Here is a 25224-nt window from a genome sequence, read left to right on the forward strand (position 1 = left end):
TCACACACCAAGTCAGTGGCAGAGTCAGGAACAAAACCCAGGGCTCCTGACTTATCATCTTCTGGTGATATTACTAGAAACCTTGTCAGAGCCACATGTAGAACCCAGGAGTCCTGGCGCCCAGTCAGCTGCTCTATCCATTAGATTGCATTTCCCCTCCCAGAGCCAAGGACAGAACCCAGGAGTCCTGGCTTCTAGGCTATCGTTCTAACCATTAGACATCACTCCCCTCTCAGAGCCAAGAACCAAATCCAGGAGTCCTGGCTCCCAGATAACTCTCCCCACTACCCCACCCAGCACCCCTCTCAGGGACACAAATAGGACCCAGGACTCCAGGCTCTGCTTCTCACCTCTGGGCAGCGCCACTTTCCAGAAAAAGGAAACAACCATGGGTTCAATCGTCAAGAGGAAACAAATGCTCTTTAAAGAGCCACGACCTCCCCCAGGCACCCAAATCTTCAGCCATGGGCTTCCCCTGCCTCCCAGGCAGTGTTATTGGAACCGGAGAGAGGGGGCCCAGCTCCCCAGCCAGTGCCAATCAGCGTGGCCCCATTTATCCCAGCTGAGGATCTTGCCTGTGATTATTTAAGCTCCGATCCCCAGCTGGGGTAAATCAGCAAGCCCCCACTCAATGCAAAGGAGCTGATTTATGTTAGCTGAGGATCTGGGCCATGTGGGTTCTGTTGAAACAGCTGAAAAAAAAACTCGGGCAGGGGAAGGGGAAAGAAACCACCGAAGAGGAGAAATTAAAAACAACCCACCCCATTAAACCCCACCCCATTGACACCAGCCTGGCGTGGTGCCCCCTGTCCAGCACCCTGGCTTCCCCTCATGCTTTGGTGCAAGTGATGGCAGAAGAGGCGTGGGTGCCCGAGGATGGGGGGCGCCCCTCTTCCATCCACTTGTCCAGGCTGCGGCGCCGTGCATTCATGAAGAAGTTACTGACGGTGGAGAGCTCCAGGCCCAGCTGCTGGGCGATGGTGACCTGCAGGTCCTTGGAAGGCCGCTGGTTCTCATGGAAGATGGCATGAAGCGTGCGGCGCTGGATGTCCGTGAAGACCAGCCGGTGCCGCTTAGGGACGTGGTTTCTGTCGGCTTTGCCTTGCTCGTGCTCTTTCCTTTTGCAGGCTGCGGCAGAAGGAGAGAAGAGGAGACGCGATCAGAGAGGTGGGGAGTGGCTGCCCAGAGGCACTGAAGCTAGGCGGGTGGGGTGGGTTTAGAGCCAGGGAACCAGCCCAGCCAATAACCCCGGAGACTGGAATCCTCCGGCTACCCCCAGCCCTGGCAAGCTTCCCACATGCTGCTTGGAGCCCCCGGCCCCACTCCAGATCCTCAGCCACAAGCTCAACTCGGGGGGGACCTGCCCGACTGGATTAGCGCAGGGGCTTGTCCAGCTTCCCAGCTGCTAAGAAATCCTGCAGCAAAGGGATAACCCGCCCCACGGGAAGTTTCCTCCTGACCCCCATTTGGCGCTTGCCCTGAAGGAGGAGGGTGTCTGTCCCAGCAGGGCACGCCTGATCCCCTGGCAGGGGATGGGAATTTCATCCGGCCCTGATCCAGGTTTCCTTAACCACAAGACCAACCTCATGGGCTCATAGGGACTGCCTGGCTGGATCAGAACCAAGGTCCAGCTAGCCGGCTATCCCACCTCCCACAGGGGCCAGTACCAGCTGCTTCAGAAGAAGGGGTCAGAACCTCGCAGTTGCCGATGGGGGAATATATGGGATATAAGTTTGAACTGGGGTAAATGACTGCATAAGGTGCAGGGCAAAGGAGACTCGCCCCCGGCATTAGATCATGTCCCAGTCTCCTTCCTCTCTCCTCCGGGGATGAGTCTCCTTTGCCCTGCACCGTGTGCAGTCATTTACACCAGTGCAAACTTATATCACACAAGCCTGCAACTGGGCTCAGGACCCCGGGGTGCTGGGCGCCGCATGGACACCCAGCGAGAACCGGGCCCTGCCCCAACAACTCACACTCTGCTGCCATAGCCGGGCCTATGAGTTTCCCCTAATTGTCAGCTCAGCTGCAGGGAGTGAACGGGAGCTCAGAAGATGTCAGGACGACCTAAAACAAGAACCGCGGGTGGGCAAAGGGGCAGAAGTGAGACAGACGGAGACTGAATTTGTCCAAACAAACAGGTCTCCTGATATAACTCAAGGACTGAGTTCAGATCATGCCCGTTGAGCCAGAGCTGTGTAAGACTGGACCAGAACTTGTGTAGAGATATTAGGCCTAACTGGGGGATAAAAGAACACCCATCCAACTCTTCATAACAACTCTTCCACACATCGCTCCCCCGTCGGGGTCCTCAGAAAGGGACTTTGGGAGGAACGCTGGCTGCGGCGACACTGGGTCGACACATGGAAAATGTGTCTAAATCCCTTGTTTAGAATGAATGGAAAACCCATCTAACCCCACCAGGACAGGGCAGCTCTCAGCTGGGGTTCAGTTTGTGGGCACGGTGGGCTCCAGGCTGCAGAAGTAACTGGGGATGGGACAACCAGTTCAGAGACAACCTGGCCTGAACCTACAACCCAAATCGCAGGTAGACGGCCCACAAAACTGTGACCAACACCCCCTTCCTCCTACCCCATATTCAATGTCTCCCACAGGGAATTCCCCTGCATAGCAGCTTCCCCAGCTGGCATTGAGTTGGTGGGCCCAACCCTTCAAGGTCTCTGCTCTGGCAGCGTAAAGGGGCCTTAAAGGGGATGGACAGGACCCCAGTGCAGGGGTCTCTCTGGCCAATGTGGAGCTGGCATAAGGGGAGGCATTTCAGCGTGGCTATTCTCTGCTTCCCAGGGGCCACAGGTAGCAGCGCGCAAGTTAGAGCAACTCTGAGGCCGCTCTAAAATACACCTAGCTGGAAAAGGCTCCAGAGTACGGGGGACGCAAAGATGGCTTTAAACCATTGCAACGCTTCCATGAGCATAGGGACTGAGTGACTGAGACTCAGGCCCATTGCCTCTTTCTGGGGATGGCCACAAAATTACAGCTGTTGCAAAGAAGAAGAAAAAAAAGACGGTCCTCTCTGCAGATGGTTCACTCAACTCCATCACAATGTTAAACCCCCAGGGTATTTTTGCAAAGCCAGAATCCATGCCAGAGACCCAGACAGAGCTGGGCGCCTGGCCAAGGAGTCCAACAAACATTAACGTGAACGAATTTGATTGCATGTAGTAAAAGCCTTGCGCACGTTCATTTTAAACAAATCTTCTGTTTTCATTAACAATCCCTGGATGGCTGAAGCTTTAAGATCCCTGCCATCTTCTTGGCAGCCAGCAGGGGCAGTGGGGAGAAACAGACCCCATTGCGCTTGGTGCTGTAGGAACACTGAACGAAAAGACCCCACAGAATTTACAATCTCTTATTGGTCTGTGTTTGGACAGCCCTTAGCGCAACAGGGTGCTGCTCCGTGACTGCAGTGCGGGGTTGCTACTGTAATACACCTAGTAGCAATAACAATGTACAGCACCTAACACAGTGGGATCCTGGTCTGTGATTGTGGCTACCAGGTGCTAATACAATACAATTAATAATACGAGTTATTATTATTAATCATAAGTGGGAGGCGGAACCTTTCACCTCGAAGCCAGTGGTTCAAATACAGCCCCATGCTGGAGTGACCAAGTGAGGAGCTGGTTGGATGGGGTGCAGGGGTGGGTCAGGCTAAGTCCCAGTGGGCGGGGGTCTATGTTAGTGCCAGCTGTGTGGATGGTTCATCTATTTCACCCCCTGCCCTTCCCTTGTCCACCTCGGTAGAGCTGCCAGTGGCTGACTGGACCAGAGAGGCTGGTGTCTAGGGCAGGGCGGAGGGGAGTTGTCAGAACATGGGGCCTAGCAGGCCTACCCCAGATATGAGCTCAGCCGCTGAAGAGCAGGTAAAATGAACACATCGGGGGGCAGAGCGCTGAAGCTTGCCCGCCCACTGCCCGTACTGGACATTGACTTGTGCCCGACCTTGCTACCAAGGCTGCTACTCCGGCTAGCTGTGAAAACACAGAACCTGGTGAGCGCCGGCAGAGGGCCTGCAGACTATTTAAAGGGCTACCACCCTCTCCCTCCACACCCCATGCAACCGCAGCCTGACACATATTATAGTGGCCTCCCCACCCGCTCCGAGGGAGTAACCGCAGCCCGGCTTCAGGTCGGGCGTCGATAGCCGTTCACAGCTCAGGAAACCAATAATGCATGAGAACCGTCACTTCACTTCACTCGAGCCTAGTCCGAGCAGCCGCCCGCCATGAATATTGCATCAGGCACTTTAGGAGGCGCGTTGTGGGTGATGGATGGGATGGGCCCAGGGAGCCCAGTAATGAGCAAGAGGCCGACGGGGGTGTGTGTGCGTGTGGGCAGGGGTGAGCTGTTAAATGCTGCCGTATTCAGCCACAGATCCTGTCTGAAAGACAGGCAGAACTATTTTGGGAGTCCTCAGTCCAGTGCTTCATGGGCCAGGCTCCTGGATCGACAGGGCCCAGCTAAGACCTGCTGCGACCCAGCAAGGCCAGCTAAGCACTTACGACTCCATATCCTACAGCACAGCTGAGGCTAGGGGACGTCAGGCAAACGTCTGAGCAACGCAGAGGGTCACCGGGCCATTGTCTCTTATATCTGCTGCACCACTTCTATACCCTAGTATCTGAGTACCTCGTGATCGTTAATGGCCGGATCCTCCCAACCCCTCTGTGAGGCAGGGCAGGGCGATCACCCACTTTGTGCAGATGGGGGAAACCGAGGCACAGAGCGGCCAAGTGACTTGCCCAACTCTGCAGCAGAGCAGGGAATGGCACCACTTGAAAAGCAGGCGTGTGCCCTAACCACTGGGCCAACCTGAAGGTCACTCATAGAATCATAGGTTTCAGAGTAGCAGCCGTGTTAGTCTGTATTCACAAAAAGAAAAGGAGGACTTGTGGCACCTTAGAGACTAACCAATTTATTTGAGCATGAGCTTTCGTGAACTACAGCTTCATCCGATGAAGTGAGCTGTAGCTCACGAAAGCTCATGCTCAAATAAATTGGTTAGTCTCTAAGGTGCCACAAGTCCTCCTTTTCTTCATAGAATCATAGAATATCAGGGTTGGAAGGGACCTCAGGAGGTCATCTAGTCCAACCCCCTGCTCAAAGCAGGACCAATCCCCAACTAAATCATCCCAGCCAGGGCTTTGTCAAGCCGGGCCTTAAAAACTCTAAGGATGGAGATCCCACCACGTCCCTAGGGAACCCATTCCAGTGCTTCTGGAACCCACCACCCTCCTAGTGAAATAGTTTTTCCTAATATCCAACCTAGATCTTCCCCACTGCAACTTGAGATCACTGCTCCTTGTTCTGTCATCTGCTACCACTGAGAACAGCCAAGCTCCATCCTCTTTGGAACCCCCCTTCAGGTAGTTGAAGGCTGCTATCAAATCCCCCCTCATTCTTCTCTTCTGCAGACTAAAGAAGCCCAGTTCCCTCAGCCTCTCCCCATAAGTCATGTGCCCCAGCCCCCTAATCATTTTCATTGCCCCCACTGAACTTTCTCCAATTTGTCCACAACCCTTCTGTAGCGGGGGTCCCAAAACTGGACGCAGTACTCCAGATGAGGCCTCACCAGTACCGAATAGAGGAGAATAATCACTTCCCTCCATCTGCTGGCAATGCTCCTACTAATGCAGCCCAATATGCCATTGGCCTTCTTGGCAACGAGGGCCCACTGCTGACTCCTATCCAGCTTCTCATCCACTGTAATCCCCAGGTCCTTGTCTGCAGAACTGCTCCTTAGCCACTCAACCAATCCTGTTCTAAGGCTGGCTCCGGGACCTGAGCACAGCTGTCCTTGGACCTGGTTTAGTAGCCAGGCATGCCCAAAGTCAGGACCTCAGTCAGTTGCTAGAGGATAAACAGGTGACTCTGTAGTTCCTAGCGGGACAACTGCAGACGGAGGCTGCAGCTGGGCTGAAATCAGCGGTGAGGATGACGAAGGCCTGGTAGAGACAGGAAGGACTAGCTGGAGGGCTGGATGCTTTAGTTTGAGTTAAACTTCCTCTTTGTAAAGCCAGCCACAGAAGGGAGCTAGTGCCCCCCAGCAAACCCAGCCCATGCGGGTAGAACCTGCCATGGCACTGAGATTGCCTTAAAAACCATGAGATTTTTAAGCCAGCAACAAGCCCGAGGCTCTTCTGATTTGGCTCCTGTTGTCCTAGCCGTTCGGGGTCCCATTTTCAAGCATTTCTCTGCAGCTGACAGAATCACCTGACTCCAGGAGCTGGGACTTTAAGCACCAAACGGCATGGGAGCTGGCGACACTGCCCTGCATGCCAAGCACACCCACCCAGAATGCACCTGCTGGTTTACCGGTGTAAGCGGGGCCTGCACACGTCTCTGTCAGCCCTGGCACACCTGTGACCCAGTGGCACCAGGGCACCGGTGGCAGCATACCACGTGATGCAACACCCCCTCGCTCCCCCGCCAGCCTCCTACCCCACGCGCCCCCCCTGCCAGCTGTACAGAGGCTTCTCTCCCCAATGGCACCACTGTATCCAGCGATGATCTATGTGTCTGTCTTACGGCTGTGAAACATGAGGGCCCTGCCTTTCCCTCCTCCCCCACCCAGTTCCTGCTGTGCCCCCACCCCCAACCAGCCCCCACCCCACCCCCGCTCCCCGCCTGGCTCCTCGTCTGGGGCCGCGCGCTGATAGAAAATATTGATCAGATCCAAGCAGCGCGTCTGCAAGCAACAGCCTCTTTCACGTTAACCCTTGCCAAGCCGGGCTTGAAGCAGCCACGGATGGAATTGGCGGGGGGGGGGGGGGTTGGGGTTTGCTCAGCAGCCCTGAGGGACGCTTGAAAGGAGCATAGTCTCCTTCAGCAGGGGACCGGGGGCTGAGCTCTGCTGGTTCCGATGAAGCCCCTGCTCTGCCAGTTGTAACCCAAACCTCTCACTGAGGTTGCAGCAGGTTCCAGAGTCAAGCAGAATGGGGCAGTTCACGGGGCTCATGCCTCCTGGAGCTATCGTTTCAGGCTGGCTGCGAACTCAGGCAGGCATCAGTCACGTTTTCAAGCTTCATTCCTGCTCCCTTCGAACGATGGCAGGAGCTGGGGCCCATCGCTCCTCTGCCTTAATCCGGCCCTGAGGGTGCCTGATTCGAGCCAAACCAGCTGCTCTAGTGCACAGGGGCAGCCGTTACCCTGTCACCATCACACAAGGCATCCTCTTGCCAGATGCCCCTTTCAAAGCCAAAGAGGCCCCGAATAGGTGAACAGCTATTCTGTGTGTGTGTGGCGGGAGGAGGGGGTTGTCTCCTGTCTTAGTACATAAAGACCCCACCCAAGACTGGTCTGACACAAGATGGGTGCCAGCCACAAAAATTCAGATCCAGGCTTTGAACACCCTCAAACTTCGATGGGGAGGAGTTTGGGTCCGGGGTGGGTGGAGGTGATACTGGTGACAATCCCTAGTTCTAACTAGTAACAATGGGATGACAGGAACTGTCCATCTGGACCGATCTCCTCCTAGCCAAGTAACCCAGCCTCCCCGCAACGACCAGCCCCACTGGCTCCAAAGAAAGAGAGAGCCCAGGGGACAAGATTTTGTTTCCAGGACATCTTCCATCAGAAGATCTCAAAGCCCTTGGCAAAGAAACTCTCCTGCTTTTCTGTCTCTCTCCCCACCTCATTTTGCGTATTGCTCTTGTTAAGAGCCGATTGCAACCCCAGTCTCACTCCCCCCCGGCCCCCACTTGCTCCCCCTCTCCCACCAGCATATTCCCCATAACAGCTCTGCTGGTAATGTCACAATGGGCCCACAGCTGGAAATTCACAAGATGGCTGGATAGGCAGAAATTCAAAGGCCTCATTTTTCCCTGGTGTTGGGCATCTGCGACTCCCCCTGGGTTTGGCAGGAGCTGGGGGGAGGCTCAGCATCCCTCGGAAATCAGGCCCAAAGGTCCTGCGCCCCACTGAAATCAACGCAAAGTTCCTGTGGAGCTCAGCGGGGCAGGGTTCCCTCTGACTGCGGCACTGGCTTGAACACGGGAAAGGATGAGCCGCTGAGCGCCAGGTCTAAAGCCCTGGCAGGTCGCGAGGCGTAGGGACACTGAAAGTACTTAGGGGCTGAGGGTCAGCCCTGAAAGCCGGACTCAGCCCAGCGCCTAGCGAAGTCAGGGCGAGTTGTTTGACTAAAAGCCCTTAGTCTATAATACACAGCAAGTCCCCAGCAGGCGCTTGGCCTCGTGGTGATGGGGCTGGAGTAGAACTGGGAAACCAGGGCTTGATTCCAGCTTTGCCACAGGCTCCCCTGGACGAGTCACGTCCTCTGTCTGGGCCTCAGTTCCCCAGCCGCTAAAATGAGTATAATAACCCTTCACTTGTCTGTCTAGACGTCAGGACGGGGACGTGGCTGGGCAGGGCCCGGCACGACGGGGCCCTGACCTCAGGCACTGTGTGTCTGGGCAGGGCCCGGCACCATGGGGCCCTGACCTCGGGCACTGTGTGTCTGGGCAGGGCCCGGCACGACGGGCCCCTGACCTCGGGCACTGTGTGTCTGGGCAGGGCCCGGCACGACGGGCCCCTGACCTCGGGCACTGTGTGTCTGGGCAGGGCCCGGCCCCATGGGGCCCTGACCTCGGGCACTGTGTGTCTGGGCAGGGCCCGGCACCATGGGGCCCTGACCTCGGGCACTGTGTGTCTGGGCAGGGCCCGGCACGACGGGCCCCTGACCTCGGGCACTGTGTGTCTGGGCAGGGCCTGGCACGACGGGCCCCTGACCTCAGTCAGGGCTTTGAGCTCCCTTCAGATTCCTGGGTGTAAGGTCACTGACTTCCTCATTTCACGGGTGTGACTGAGAGGGGGATTTTGGCCCTAAGATTCCAGGCTGGGATCCCAAGATGCCTACGTGATTTAGGTGCCCAAAGCCCATTGGGTCGGCTCCAGTGGTGGCCCTACTGCTACGATTCACCCAAAGGACCAGAGCAGCCTGTTCTCTCGGTGCCCCTCGTGCTGGGGCGGGGTGGGGGTCCGGCACATCGTCCCTGCTCTAGTCCTTGTACCTAGACACCAGGACAGAGATGCTGGGAGTGGAGCAGGTGACATCAAGGTTAACGCAGGCAACGAGGGAGCGTGGCCATGAATCACGCTGCCGAGATAAATCGCCCACCGGGGGTTGCCATGGCAATGGGAAAGGCCAGGCAGATCGGCAGGATCCTCTCTGGACACAGGGGCACCGGGGTAACCGGCCCCCACCCTCCGGGAAGGGCGAGGGGCTGGGAGAGTCAATGCCCAAGGAAAGGATGCAACCTTTCCCCTTCACGTCTGGGAACGTTTGGCTGCCCTGCTCCTCTCGCGGGCATTTATACTGGTGGTGGGGGGGTACGCTGCTCCCCAGTCAGCATCCCTCCTACACACACACTTTGGGTCAGGGCAATGGTCACCAGGTCCCAAACCTTCACGCCCAGGAGGGCCAGTTCTGCTCTCTGGGGCAGCCCCCTGCACTCAGTGGTGGATCATGCTCCTTCCATGTGGCCTCTTTTCCCGATTTAATTTGCACCTGCTTCCGCTGTTCCCACACGACCTGCTGTCGTTTAAGGTCACGTCTCCTGCTCTCCCTGGCCCCGCCCCCCGAAAACCCCATGGCCAATCCTTTCCCAACTGGATCCAGCCCCCAAGCCTTAAAAGACCCATAGCTGGGGGAACTTCCCCAGCCCTGAAGGAGAACAAACACTGGGAACAGCCAACGCTTCCTTTAGGCATCTTCGCTAGGATACGAAACCTTACCGAGCTAAAAAACAGCCGCTGGCCCACGGAGAAGATATGGCTGAGTCCAAAGGGCCTGATCTCTCTCACAGAATCATAGAAGATTAGGGTTGGAAGGGACCTCAGGAGGTCATCTAGTCCAACCCCCTGCTCAAAGCAGGACCAACCCCAACTAAATCATCCCAGCCAGGACTTTGTCAAGCTGGGTCTTAGAAACCTCTAAGGATGGAGATTCCAGCCCCCAGAGGAAGGCTGGCTGGCCCGGGACTCCAGCAATATGGCCTCCATCATGGCTCCGTGGCTACCCGGCCGCCATGGCCAGGTTGGGTTTTAAGGTGTCTGAGAGGAAGAATCTCTGCTGACACTGTCTCTCAGCTGGGCCCAGTTCTTATTCGCCACTCCTGTAAATACACCCACTCTCAGGCCGCTCCCAGAGCCACCGTGTGAACGAGAATCCACTTCCAGGGACTCGCCTCCGTAGAGAATGTTGCTCTCGCTTTGCATAGAGGATAAACACAGGCTGGGGGAGGGATGCAAAAAGAGGGGGCGAATTTTGGCAAATCCAAAATCAATGCTGCCCTTGCAGAAAAGCCCCCCTGGGGAATCGGGCGCAGGGAATTGTGGGCTATTGAATACTAGCTTGTGACTGTCACTGACTGACTGACTGCAAGGAGGAGAGAGAGAGAGAAAAAAATCAATGGCTTCCCTTAAATAAAGCACCCCAGGGGAGGTTGGAAATCAGCCAGGAATTCTCTCCTCCTCCCTTCCCCCATGGCAGCCTGGGTCTCTGTGGCATGGATGGGCTCTGGCACCTGCCTTGCTCGCCAGTCTGCATCCCTGCCACGTCCATCTGGTACCCAGCCCCCAGCCCCGCCGAAACAATGGACCCAGGTATTGCAACATTACTTGGTGCTTTCCATGGGAATGTCATGGAGCTTCCCAGCCCCGCACTGTGGGGTGTTAGGAGAGATGGGTAAATGGAGGGGGATGCTCCTGCCTGAGGGCATGCAGAGACTCAGGGCCAGGAATAAAACCCGGGAGTCCTGGATCCCAGGCCCAGACGCTAGTTCATGCTCCCCTCAGGAGCTGGAAACAGAAGACAGGAGTCCTCCAGCCCACGTCTCCTGCTCTAACCATTAAATATTCATGGTAAATACGCCCAATGGCCTGTGATGAGATATTAGATGGGGTGGGATCTGAGTTACCAAGGAAAGAATTTTCTGTAGTATCTGGCTGGTGAATCTTGCCCATATGCTCAGGGTTTAGCTGATCGCCATATTTGGGGTCGGGAAGGAATTTTCCTCCAGGGCTGATTGGAAGAGGCCCTGGAGGTTTTTCGCCTTCCTCTGTAGCATGGGGCACGGGATTCTCTGCTCCTTGAAGTCTTTAAACCACGATTTGAGGACTTCAATAGCACAGACATAGGTGAGAGGTTTTTGGCAGGAGTGGGTGGGTGAAATTCTGTGGCCTGCGTTGTGCAGGAGGTCAGACGAGATGATCATAATGGTCCCTTCTGACCTAAATATCTATGAATCTATGAACCACTAGGAACCACTCCCCTCCCAGACCAGAGACTAGAACCCAGGAATGCTGGCTCTCCCTGCTAAAATCACTAAACCCCGCTCTCTTGCTTTAATGGGGCACTGGGGATCGCCCGGCTGCAGGAGCCGCTCTCCATTCAGCGTGAAGCCACCAGGCCAGAAATCTGCACCGTGTCCCTCCATGAAATTCTCCCGATTGTGGGCTTCTCTTTGCCCAATGTTCAGAGTTGCTCTGGCTGGGAGCAGCTGCCACTTTGATGGAGGGCTGGGCAGATTTGACTCATTGGTCCTGTCTGCATCCTCAGCTGACATGGGGTGCGTAAACCTCTGCAGCCACCCCGCCCCCCCCCCCCCAGGAGCTAGATCTAGGTGCGTCTACACTGCATTGTGAAGCTGGGTCAGACTCAGGTTTGAGCCCCAACCACCTATCCATCGCCACACAAATCAGTCTGATGTGGGTCAGCAACCCCTGAGGACCCATATCCTATGGCCCGTCTTGGGGGGTGTCTGAGCCTGAGTCCCGCTGAAACTCTGATCAAAGCCCTGCCATTTTGCAGTGCGGACGCAGCTCAAGCCGCAGACCCGAGCCAGAAGGTTTGCACAGGGCAGTGTGTACGCTGCAAGACGTGGGTCCAGCAGCTGCAAACCCAGGTTTACAACGCAGCATGGATGCTTGAAAACACCAAGTCCACAGGTCCAGGTCCCACAGATACAGGTTCACAAGGCAGGGTAGACATCCCAGAGGGTACCCGCCCCCCCAGCCTGGTTTCAGAACCTGAGCAGGAACGGCCACACAGCTATGTTTAGTGCCATTGCAAGTCTGTAGACCCAGTGCTGAGGCTGGTTGCCATGGTTTTTAGGGGTTTTTTGCAGTGTAGACGTACGCTTAGGGTAGACCTTCGGGTGAAGGCTTCAGCCCAGGCTCTGGGACCCTCCCACCACTCAGGGTCTGAGCCTGAACATCTGCGTAATAGTTAAACAGCCCCTGAACCCGAGCCTAAATCAGCGGGCACGGGCCGGCCACGGGTTTTTCACTGCAGCGTAGAGGTACTCTCAGTGACTGGCCCAGGGTCAGGAAGTTTGTGGCAGAAGGAATTGAGCCTAGCTGGGACGTCTCCTAAATGACAGGCTTGTGGCCTAAGCCCCAGCCCCAGCCCTAGCCCCTCTCCCTCTCTTGTCTCTGTTTGCACCCAGCCAACATCCTGACTCGACCTGCCCGTCAAATCTAGAGCAGCTCCCCTCTCGCTAATTACCCGGCTCCCTGAAGTCCGGCTCATGGCTCCCCCAGCTGGAATTGGCACAGATCCTAAGATGACAGAGCAGCAGCCACTGCTAGCAGGGGACATTTTCTCACTGGTAACGTGCAGCCCAGCCAGTCCCCAGCTGTCTGACTTCATTCTCCCACGTGTCGCCCCCAGCCCCTGAGATTTTACCCCAGCCGTTTGGTCTAGGTTACAGAGCATCGCCTCATTCAAACAGGAGAGGAGTCAATTGCTCTGTCTCTCAGGGACATGCATGTTTCATTTACATTTTTGATACTAGACTAGGGAGCGCGGTTAGTGGTTAGAGCAGGAGGGGACTGGGAGACAGGACACCTGGGTTCTATTCCCAGCTCCAGGAAAGGGGTGTGTTTATAATACCACAAATAGCGGCTCCTTTCCAGTAAGACTCTCAAAGTGCCCCCCCCACCCCGCAAGGTCAGTATCTTTTGCCCCATTTTGCGGAGGGGGAAAGTGGAGTTCACAGAAAAGAAGCCACTGGTGCACGTGGGAACAGAACTCAGGATTCCCAGTCTCATCCCCTGTGTGGGTTTCCTATCTCTGCAGCCGACCTCCTGTGTCCCTTCAAGCAAATCCCCTCCCCTCTCTGTGCCTTAGTTTTCCCATCTGTAAAATGGGGGTGCTGACCCTCCTCTCCTGCAAATGACTATATTAACCGATGCTAGGAAAGTGCTACGAGACCCTGCAATCACAGGCGCTCCTAGGGCGAAGGATGACAGCTGTTAGACTGTTTGCTCTCTGAGTGTGTTTGAAGGTGGCCCAGAAAAGACCCTAGTGCTACATGACTTCTTCTGACCGACCGTCGGGCAGAATTCAGATACTCCTCCAGCCTCAAAGAGCTCCAGCAGGGAATATTCCCGCGCTTCAAAATAATGCTGAGCGACCACTGGATCTTTTGGTGCGGGGACCAAACCAAAACCTCCCTCCCCCAAAATCCTAATTGTTCCTAGCCAAATACTATTTTTTCCATTGAATCAGAAAACTCAACGTTCATTGGACATTTTGAGTTGCCTTGAAACAAAGATTCCCATCCCCCGGTTTTTTATTTCAATTCAGCCATTTCAGGTAGTTCCCCCCTCCAAGGGCATCATCATGGTGCTGGATGTTTTTGTCTCTGATAACAGGGGCTGAGACCCAACAAGTCGTTTCACACAAAGCAGCCATCAGAGGGAAACAGCTTTGGGTCACTGACGACCAGGCTGTGGAGCCCAGACCTGGACCCCTGAAGGGGGTGAGTCGTGTGGGGAGGAGAGATGTGTGGGGCAGGGGAAGCTTGACCTGAGCGGCACCTGGTTTTGGTTTCCAGGGGGAAGCCGATCCAGAGATCTCTCCAAAGAGCAGGGCTGACGGACTGGGCTCAGTTCTGGTCTCTCCCTGGTTTTATGCTAGCAAATCTCCAGGGTTTTCAGCGGGCTCTGGCTCGGATCCTCGGTGGAGCCACACCGGCATTAGCCCAAGAATTGGGATCCCTGTCTCCATCCACCAGGCTGCTCCCCTTCAAACCAGGGGCCTGGCTCCAGTGGGAGCAGGGGCAACTCGGTTGTTTTCCAGCTGGTTCTGTTTAGCCCCCGTTGCATCTGCAGCTGCTGCTGCTCGCCCCCCGCCCCTGTTGTCGATTCCCAGCCTCGCTCTTCGATTCCTCTGCAGCAGCAAGGCCCAGTGTTTTGTCTGTGGCTCACGTACTGGAGCGGATTCTGCAAAGGGGACGCGCCGTGCCACACTGCGGCGGAGGTGGGGTTGGAATGCCCAGCCTGACTCCCCCGGGGGGCCTGGATTTCTGCACCGAAACACACAGGCCAGGAGGCTCTGGAAGGAGTGTGCGTGTGTGCGTGTGTGGGGGGGGGTCTATGCCCTTCTTGACCTGTGCACCCCCTAATGCAACACCCCCGCAAAGCAGCCCCCTCTCCCCTTTTCCCAGCAAAGCTGGAACAGCAGAGTGTTCATACCGCTATAGCTTCATCACACTTACCCATGATACCACAACATTTTTACTCACCATTCAGATCTAAGGGCTAAGACACTAGACTGGGTCTATTCCTTGCCCTGCCGCGGGCTTGTTTGAGTGACTTGGGGAGTGGGACGTCCACGCTTGGTGCCTCAGTTTCCCTCCCCCCCCCACACCTTTCGTCTGTCTTGTCTAAGTTCTCTGGGGCAGAGACTGCCTCTCACTCTGTGTCCGCTCACAATGTCTCCAGGCTCTAGTCCCATACAAGTAATAATGCCTTGCGACGGAGCGATGGTCTCAAGTTGCAGGGCGGGAGGTCTAGGCTGGACATTAGGAAACACTATTTCACTAGGAGGGTGGTGAAGCACTGGAACGGGTTCCCTAGGGAGGTGGTGGAATCTCCATCCTGAGAGGGTTTTAAGGCCCAGCTGGGATGATTTCATAGAATCATAGAATATCAGGGTTGGAAGGGACCCCAGAAGGTCATCTAGTCCAACCCCCTGCTCGAAGCAGGACCAATTCCCAGTTAAATTTAGTTGGGGTTAGTCCTGCTTTAAAATGGGGTTGGACTAGCTGACCTCCTGAGGTCCCTTCCAACCCTGATATTCCATGATTATCAGTATTTGACTACCCCCTGCAGCACAAAGTACAGTTTGTTAAGTAGCGGGGTCTCAGGCCCGGGAAGCTGGGCTTTGCGTGTGGATCCCTGCATCCGCACCGAGCCCGGGTCACATGAATGGGGTTCGGGGGCGGGGTTCTACAGCACGGAACGGCTTGTGGGACGGACGCCTTGCCAGCACATTTGTTACAGAGCTAGACCGATGTTTCCCCCTCGATACATCATATCAGGGGGATTGTTGCTCTCCTGCTCCCCAACACGCTCTCCAGAATTAGGGCCCAGCCGTCCGAGCCCTGCGCCTTGCGAACGCCACCAAATCAGGACAATCGCGCTTTGCACCCCCCATTTTGGGCTCCTGAAGATGGACGGGTCACAGAGACTCAGACCTGAACACCAAGGGCAGGAAACACCGGTTGATTGAAAGGCTGCTGGGCCAATCCCATAGTTTGCCCCACCCCAGGAGGGACCAAGGGAACATATTGATGTTTGTAAAGCACAGTTAAGGTGAAAAATGGCTACAGAACTGCTGTGGGAGGTAGCTAGGGTCCTGGGAATCAGGACTCCTGGGTTCCATCCCTAACCTGCCATCTTGCCCACAGCCTTGCTCTGTGCCTCAGTTTCCCCATCTGCAAAACAGGACTAACGATACTCACCTTCCTTGGAGAACCACGGATGAGACGTACTATCCACTATTGGTGCGTTAAAGTTTCTACTGATTATGAGTTGCCAGCATATGGCTCCATTTGGCCTGGGTTTGAAGTCTGGGGCGGTATTTGTTTTCACACAGCTAAGGCCATAAGTAAATCAAAATCCAACTCTTACTTATACAGCAATAGCCTTGGTCTGTATTGCTTATAGAGTCAAAGGCCAGATGGGACCCACCGATCATCCTCCCTGATCTCCTGGATAGCCATGAACACTTCCCACCTGCCCCCACATTCATCCCCATAACCAGAGTTACACCAAAGTATCACAGCCCTCAGGAGACTAAACAGAGGTAGCACCCAGGGCGGAGAGTTGACTCAGCAAGCAACATACATAGAACATAGAGTATGGACGCACTTCAAGCTGGTGGCGTGATTCCCAGCTTGATACTGATGCTAGCTGCCATCGAGCTTGCGTGATAAAAACAGAGCAGAGGGGCTGGGGGCCCTGAGTATTGCCTCCTATCTCAGACAGGATCATATTGGGGCAGTTGGCCCCTCCTGGCCCGTGCCCAGCCAGGCTACACTCTATTGGGAGTATGCTAGCTCAACCACACTCCCTTCTCAAAGGACAGACGTAGCCAGAGACGTATTACAGTAGTGTCTACGGTCCCCAGTCAAGACTGGGACCCTATTGCTACAGTGAGAGAGAGAGAGTCCCTACCTCAAAGAGCTTACAAGCTAAAGAGACAAGCCAAAGGGTGGGAGGGGAAACTGAGTCACAGAGAGGGTCAGTGACTCGCCCAGGAGGCGAGGCAGGATCCCTGACTTCCTGAACCCCCGTTCAGCGCTCTGGCTGGCTGGACCCCAGCCCCCACTTGCTAGGTGCTGCACACGGGAACAAAAAGACACTCCAGTCCCAAACCTTAGGCACCAGACCAGTCTGAGTTTCTGGAGGCTCAGGCTAGGCAGGGTACCTGCCCCTTTGACAGCCTCGTCACAATTGCATGTTGTTTGTAAATCCAAAGCACATTTATCTAAGGAAGCTGGGAAAAAAGCTCAAACCGCACATTAAGGTCTAGTGTGGGCCGACTTTTTATTATGTATTCTTCAGGCAGAGGAGCGGCCTCTAAGTATTACTGTATTTTTCCTAACAAGCGCTGTCCTTCTAGGAGCCCTATGTCAGATCACCTTCAGTTTTGGAAAGGGGCTGCCTTAGGTTGAAACAGAGAAAGTCCCGCAAGTTCGTTTTTAAATTTAGTCTCTAAAGGGTTGATCCTGCACTCCTTAGAGTCAATGGCAAAACCTGCATAGACTTTAATGGTGCAGAATTAATAAGATCTCAGCTGATGTCTAGTTGTAATTTTCCCACTGTTTCAGGAAAGCTATTAATTTATAGGGAGTTAGTATTGCCCACCACAAGCAATCAAACAACATGAGTTAATGCCTTCTCCCCAAAAAATCACGTGATTGGATCTAAAGGCGTGGAATTTTAACTAGAATAAATCCTGGGTTGTTTTTATTTGTCATCTCCTCTTGGAGCCTTTAACAGCCACATTTGCAAGCTTCTCTCTACAACTCCAAAGGTTAGAAATAATAATAAAAAAAGTCATCGGCAATGCAAGATTCTTACATCATCACCTGACTCCAGGAGCTGGGGCTTTAAGAAAACCCAACAGCATCGCAATAAAATTGCAAAGAGTTGGCAGTACAACAGGTCAAATCCCGCAATCTTTGTTCCTGCAAGTAATCGCAGTGGACTCAGCAACGCTACTCTCAGGAGTCCGGGATGCTGGATCTTGCGACAGCTAGCCACCATTGTAGTCAACAGCACAACACTTACTGACTTCAGCGCGAGCAGGATTGGACCCTGTGTATCTGCCATGTACCTGTAAAGGGACTCAGTTTCAAATCAATAGGAATAATCTAGCTACACTAAAGAGAGACTCATTTCAAGTTAAATCAATATTTAAAAAAAAAAACCCAAACAACCTTCCCTGCAATCCCATAGTATGGTAACAGCTGATTGTACTAAAAGTGACACGCTTAAGGCCGAGAATTTTGCAAAAGGGACTAGCAAGTTTGGAAGCTCAACCTGAGACATCTTACAGGGGCCTGAGTTCCCACCTTCCGAAAACAAGGTCTCAAGATGGGCGTCTGAAAACCAGGGCACCTGTTACTGACTGTTTGTATTGGGATAGCACTTAGGAGCCCCAGTCAGACCTCAGGAGCCCATGGGGCCAGGTGCTTGTGCCTAAAAGCATTCGTCATCTTTTAAAAAGGCCCGGGGACAGATTTGTAAAGGTTTTTAGGCACCTGAACATGCCGGTGGGCACTTTTGAAACTCCCCCTAGGCGCCAATCTGCATCTTTCGGCACCTAAATGTATTTAAACCAGAGGTTCCGAAACTGTGGTCCGCGGACAGTTCCCTCTAAGGTGCCTGTCTGGGCAGCCGCACACAAGAATGAAGGGCCACCCACCTAATTAGTGGAGCCGTGCTGGCGAGGCTCCACTAATTAGGTGCCTGGATCCTGGAGAAGACGCACATGTAAGGTGAGGTGGTGGCCTGGGGGGGAATAGGGAGTAGGTGGGAGGGGGTAGTGTGGTGAGAAGAGGGGGCGGGGGGAATTTGGGATGTGCAGGGCTGTGGCGGCCAGAGAAAGAGGCGACTTTCCCCAGCTCCAGGGTTATGGCTGCCAGGGAGAGAGCCCCCCCCCCACTTCCCTGCCCAAGCTCAGGGGCTGCTGCGGCCAGGGAGAGACCCCCCTCCCTCCCACCCCCAGCTCAGGGGCTGCCGTGGGGGGGGGGGGGAAAGAGGGCACATCCCTCGTATTAGAAAGGTAAGACTGCTGCTATTAAAATATGAGTTGTGTGCTTTTATTTGTAGAACAAAAAAAAGTTAATTAATATTCATTTTTTTATGTAGCGCTTTTATCCAAAGCCCTTTACAATAGTGAGCTAACGGGACAATCAATATTTGGAAAGATCATTAAGTGGCTGGCCGAGACCCTCAGCAATTTTCAAGTGGTCTGCGGGAAAAAAAGTTTGAGAACCACTGATTTAAATAATCTCCCTCTCTTTTTCTGTTTAAATATATCACGCTATTGATTTTATGGGGAAGGTGCTCTGATGTCACAGTGATGGGCAGCAATATAAAACCCTAGGACACACACACCTCCTCCCCCCCCCCATTGACTTTCATCACGGATGCTCTGATTTCGACTTCACTCAGCTTTGGACAGCAAAAGTAGCTTTACCTAAGTCTAGCCAGTTTCATTTGCTGGCTCTCAGGCCCAGGCTCCATGCTCCTGTCCTGACACAGCACGGGAAAATGTATATTAAAAAGCATGTGCGCGTGCGCAGGGGGGAGATCCCATTAAGTTTTTGTTTGGTTTTAAAATTTCATAAAAACTTTTCTATTCCTCCCAGGTGAAGATCGCCCTGCCTCAGGGGCGTGGCACAAAACCTATGCTCCATTTTCATCCCAGGGCCTTAAAGTGCTTTACAAACGTTGGTCAGCCTTCACCACCCTTCCGGGTGAGTGATCATCTTCATCTGGAGAGGAGGGGGAAGCAGAAGCCCAGAGAGGTGAAAGTGCCCTCCCCAGGGGGCCCCACATGCCAGGGGGAGGAACAGAGCCCAGGAGTACGGCCCCACTTTATTACAGGGAGTGACACATTCTGGAAATGTGTCACTGCGTGTGGTGCAACCGGATCTGTGCAAAGTTTCCGATTTACATTGCAGGACAATCCCTGTGCAAAACCTGGTACCTCGGCACGGAGGGCCCCCTTTCACAAGTCAAGATTTCGCCATGAACCCCGGCGAGCCCGGCTTCTCTTGGCAAAAAGTACCTGGCAAAAATACCTGATGTTGAGTTCCCTCCCCGGGCCCAACGATCTGCAGCCTCCCCCAACCAGAGATCTGGAGTCTCGCCTCCTCCTGAAATAGGGATTGCCTCCATACCCCAATCCTGATCCCCCGGAATGCCTCCCTGCAGCTCACTTCCCACCGGTAATGGCGCCACGTGAGCACAGCTGCTGGTGGGCCGCAGGCAGAGGGACGTGTGTGCTGTTGCATAAGGGCACAATCCCACCAGGCCCCACGCTGGGCACAACTTCAAAGTCAGCAGCACAGGAAGACCCCCAGGTCCTTTCTGTCTCCCACGTTCGCTGAGCCAGCTCAGAGCCCAAAGCACAGGGGCTGATCTCATGGGTGGCTCTTACTCAGTGGAGGCAACAAGACTGGATTGGGGGCCGGATCCCGCTCTTTGTTCCATGTTTGTCCAGGACTGGACACTGTGGGGGCCTGGTCCATGACTGGGGCTTCGAGGCGCTACGGCATAACCAAAAATAATAACATAAATCACCGGTAGGCAGCCACCTCTGGGGTGGAAACAACCGTCTAGCCTGCAGTATGCTGAACAGTGGCGGAGGGATCAACTGAATCCGCAGAGATGAGGCCATAGCTATGGAACGGGGCTCTGAAGGCAGTGACTGAAAAGGATTTAAGGATCATAGGAGACAAACACTTGGACATGAGCTCCTACTGTGATGCTGTGGAAAAAAAAGGGCTAATGTCATACTTGGACGTAAACACAGGGAAGTAGTGAGTAGGGATGGGATTTCCCTGCTATGGGGATATTGCAGCCAGTTCTGGTGACCAGAGTTTATAAAGGATACTGAACACTTAGAGAAGGGGCAAAGAAGAGACACAAAAATTATTTGAGGACTGGAGAAAATGCCTTATGGGGAGAGACCAAGGGTAAGTCTACACTGCAGACCAAACCCCACAACAGTGATTCTCAGAGCCCAGGTCAACTGATTTGGGCTTGCGCTGGGGGGCTAAAAATTGTAGTGTAGACATTCCTGCTCGGGGTCTGAAACCCCTGTCAACTTTAGTTTGTACTGACTTCGCTAGTGATTTTTATGTAGCCTGTTGTAAAATTAGGCAAATATCTAGCTGAGTTGATGTACCCCTTGGAAGACCTCTGCACACCCGCAGGGGTTTGCATACCCCCAGTTGAGAACCACTGGTCTTGTGGAAAAAGGCAGCATGAGAACCAAATGGCCTGAAGCTGAAGCTAGACAAATCCAAGCTCAAAAAAAGGCTCCCATTATTAACAGTGCAGATGACTAACCATTGGACCAGCCGGCCAAGGCAAGTGGTGCATTCTCCATCTCTTGATATCTTCAGATCAAAACTGGCTGCTTGCCTGGAAGAGATGCTAGAACTCAGCTGTGCTCCGGGAGGTCAGACTGGGTGATCTAACGGAGCCGTTCTGGCCTTAAAATCTGTGAGGGCAACTCTCCTTCTCTGGGCGGGTTTTCTCATCCATGCAGAACAGACCCGGGTTTCTCTGGGGATCATCCAAAGGGCGACAGGCCCCGTAGAGCTCAGTGTGTCTCTCCCAGAAGGGTGGAGATGAGTCAACTCTATTGGGGTTCAAACTTGCAAGTCCAGGGAGCATAGGAATTGCAAACTGGAGGTTTACTGCCCCAAGCCTACCCCTCCAGCCAATGCAGCGGGAAGCCGAACACTTCTCTTAGCCCAGCCAAACGGCGTTGCTAACACAGGGCTGCAGCTAACTCCCTGGTGCTCACCAACTCCGCCCTAGCGACAGTGGCTGCCTGCATGCAGACCAGGGTCACCGTCCGCAGGCCAGATCACGCAACACAAGCCCACAGGAATGCACTCACAACATTCACCACTGCTGGGTTAAGCTGGGGGCTGGTGTGCAGCGGGGCCTTCTATACCCTTCTCTGCCCCCCACGCCTCTTGGACAGCTTCATTCCCGGCTGCCCACCCTGCTACAGCAGAGGGGACACAATCGAAGACAGCCACTGCTGCCCGATGTTAAGCAGCCATGAGGCTGCTCTGACAGGTCCGGGGACAGCAGCTTGCATGGCTCAGTAGTCGGATCAGGACAACACAACCAACCACCCCTCTGCCATGCTTTCGGCATCACAGGATCTGGTCCTCGGCCTTCACGGTGCTAACCTCAGGGCCTGGGCGCTGTGACAAGAACCCCACGCCAATGGCTTTCTTAGTCAATGCTAGAAATCAGAGGTGAGGAAAGGCCTCATGCAGCTAGTGCAGCCCCCACAGCCGTCCCCAGCCCTAGGATTTCTCTGGGGAACCGCACCCAAGAGAAGCCCTCTGCTTTCCCACGAGCCCCGGCAGGACTAAACACTGTCAACGTCTCGCGCCGCGATCAAGGTAAAACGAGAGGAGCCGGAGGACGGAAAGCACAGCACACAACTGGAGCGAGATGCCTCTGAAAATAACTAAACGCTGGATCTAAAGCTCACGGCAGCCACCGGGGGACTTGACGCTATGGCTCAGTCCCTGAGCCTGCCCTGCTTCCTATTGCCCAGGCCTGCTCCTTCTGCTAAGAGACGGCAATAAAACTCGGGGGTTGGGAGAGTCCTAGGGTGTCTAAATATCATTCCCACCAGCCACAAACACCCCCATTTTGTTTCCCCTTTCCCAATGGAGCCATAAGCCTCCCAACAGCATCATTAGCGGCTAACGAGCAAAGAGAAGCTGTTATCGCAGGGCCCTGCTGTGTCATATGATGGGGCCAAGGCCGTTGTCACATGGCTTTTAATAGACATACGCACACAACCAACGCTAACTGGCTCACCGGGAGGCAAGTCAGAGAGATTGGGACCAGGCTGAGAGCCTGAAACACAGCCAGTGCCTCGCATTGGATTTATCTTTTAACCTTCGTTTTTCAACCGCACCATCCCTTCTGAAGATGACGGGAGAGCCTCGCAAGCATGAAGGAGAAAGGAACATAAAAGAAGCAGAATCATTCCGAACAGCCATGCAAACTCATTGAACTGCAGTGATGATCTGAAGAATCACCAGCCACCAAGATTTGGGCCAAGATTTTTCAAAATGAAGGACGACAGTTAGGCTCCTAGATCCATATTGAGGCCACTAAATAAATAGTCTCATTTTTGGAAGCGCTAAACGCTCACCAGCTCCCAGCGGTAACAGCTGGGGGAAAAAAAATTTAGGCCAATTATTTAGAAGCCTAAATAGGGATTTAGGAGCCTCGCTTTGGATAAGGGTCAAATCCTCAACTGGCCTCAATTCAGCAAAGTCCCTCCCTACAAAAGGATATTAGTTAATGTTAGATATTAGATTTTAATGGGACTTAAGCACACATTTAATGATAATCGTATGCTTAAGAGTCTCCTGCTTCAGGACTTAAGTCAAGCTCTAGACTATTAGGGGGAGAAGCCCCTACGCCAGGTTGTCACATCACTGCAGGGTTTCTTACACCTCCCTCTGAGGCATCTGGTGCTGGCCCCAGTCGGATACTAGGATAGATGGGCCTTGGGATTGATCCAGCCTGGCTTGCCTAACCAGGACTCTGGCGTAAATCAGGATTGTGCCATTGAAGCCAATGGGAGTCACGCTGGTTTATACCAGCTGAAATTCCGGCCCGCACTTTAGAAAATCTTGGGGGTTTTGGTCAATGAAAAAGGCCGTCCCCTCCCATCTGTTGCAAGGGGGCAGCACTGTAAATCCTCCATCTGTGGAGATTCTCCCCTACAACTTCCTCCCACTGACCCTACAATAATAACAGCAGCGCAGAAACATCACTGTCTTCAGTGCTATTTGGACCCCATCCAAAGCTCGCTGAAATCAGTGGAGACTCCCATCAGCTTTGGCTCAGGCTTCCACGCCATGGGATATGGTACACCACCATTGAGAACAAGGTCTCCATCTTGATCGCGCGGCTGAGACATTCAATCACACCATGGCAACACGAGGAGCAGGGTGAGGTGACAAAATGGCTTTACCAGCATAAAGGGCAGAAGGCAGGTGAAGAAAAAACGATGAAGCCCCTTGTGTGTATGTTGAAACCACCCCGAAACAATACAGGGGAATGCAGGAGAGGGAAGGCATCCGGAGATTCCTTTGCAACCCAATCACCCCTACCCCCCATAATGTGGGCGTGTACATTGCAAGTTCTAATCAATAGCTCTGATCTGTATTACCAAGCAATAAAGGCTCGGGGTGTAATTATTCGTGCATTGCGGCTTCATTCAGGCCTTCCAGTTTGCAAAGAGATTAGCAGAGTCTCAGAGCTGGTGACCTTTGCTCTCTTTCTCTCTCTCTCCCCAAAATCAAGAGGCAGCTCCATATATCCCTGTATTGTTCCAGGCTCAGTTCCTGACCATGCTCATAAAAAATATCTTACCTTCTAACCTTAAAGCTGCCATTCTCTGAAACTCGGGCTCCTGCAGCCAGCGCCACATCCTTTTGAAAGTCTCCCTCCCGGACTTGAGCTTGCTCCAGGGCTTAGGGTTCCTGAGAAGGTCTGACAAGGTGCCTTGAGACCGGCACAGCACCCTCTCGGCAAAGATGGCCTGGGGGATGCTGTATCTCTTGAGCTCAGCGATGATCCGCTGGGCCACTTCTTTGGTGTTGATCTCCTCCAGCTGGCTGGAGAGGACGGTGGTTTGGGTGGAGATGGGCTGGTTGGGTCTGGAAGTCACGTCCGGCCGGGCATGGACATAGTGGTGCTGGCCCATGCTGTTGGGGGATCCCATGGTGGAGTTCTGGGAGGGGGAAAGCTCCCTGGAAAAGTGCTGGTCGATCCTGCCAAACATGGCAGGGTGGGCTTCGAAGCTATTGGCCGCCACCATCTTCTCGTTGCCCAAGTGTCCGGCAGAGTGGCTGTAGCTATGCATGGGGGTCAGGTTCGGGCTGGGCAGGGACGACAGACTCTGCCCCATGCCAAGATCCTTGTGGTAAGGGCTGTAAAAGTTAGCGCCGGAACCCAGGCCCCTTTCTTCCCTCATCAGGGTGAAGCTCCCAATCACGTTGCCCACCGGCAGGCACTGGGGGTGATGGTGCTGGTGGTGGAATTTCTCGTGCAGCGGCTGCAGAGGGGTCAAGGTGGTGTAGCTGTTGGCGGCCCCGGTGGGCGAATCCCCCCCGAAGCCAAGCCCCGGGTGCAAAGAGGTGGCCAGGTGGTGCTCGGCTCGGTGATACTCACTGCCGTCCAGCACCGAGGCCACCAGAGACGGTCTGGAGAGAGCGGAGTGTAAAGCTCTGCCTTGGCCATGGATCAGCTCCTGCTCCTGGCTGGACATGTCCCCGGTGTTCTCCAAACCCAGCTGGACATTCATGGCTGCCGGCTAGTGCATCCTCTCTTTATCTACTTTGCGACTCATTAATCTTTCGGTTCTTGAGTGTGGGGAAGGGCTTGCCAGATTTCAAGGGGGTCTGAGGAAACCTCTCTGCCTTTATCAGTGGGGATGGACAGCCAAAGCGGGAAGTCCCCTCTGTATTCAGCGACCAGATCTTGTCTCCAGTGTGGGAAATCTAACATCCACTGGTCTCGGCTGCAGCCCCAGGAAGACAAGGGCTCATCATTTCTCCCCAGCCCCCACACAAGCCCCTTTCAAACTGATCAGAAACTGGACACATTCTAACCCAATGC

General features: G+C 54.1%; 1 protein-coding gene across 1 annotated transcript; it reads right to left on the reverse strand.

Moving 5' to 3' along the window:
* Positions 1 to 829: 829 nt before the first annotated feature.
* Positions 830 to 24910, reverse strand: LOC140902911 (hepatocyte nuclear factor 6-like). Its single transcript, XM_073323498.1, has 2 exons — positions 23977 to 24910; positions 830 to 1128 (listed from the first exon to the last, which is right to left on the reverse strand). The coding sequence occupies exons 1-2, from the start codon at positions 24908 to 24910 to the stop codon at positions 830 to 832; spliced, it is 1233 nt and encodes a 410-aa protein (XP_073179599.1).
* Positions 24911 to 25224: the final 314 nt, after the last annotated feature.

The sequence above is a fragment of the Lepidochelys kempii genome, chromosome 24 (genome assembly GCF_965140265.1).
Source record: "Lepidochelys kempii isolate rLepKem1 chromosome 24, rLepKem1.hap2, whole genome shotgun sequence".
Classification (NCBI taxonomy): domain Eukaryota; kingdom Metazoa; phylum Chordata; order Testudines; family Cheloniidae; genus Lepidochelys; species Lepidochelys kempii.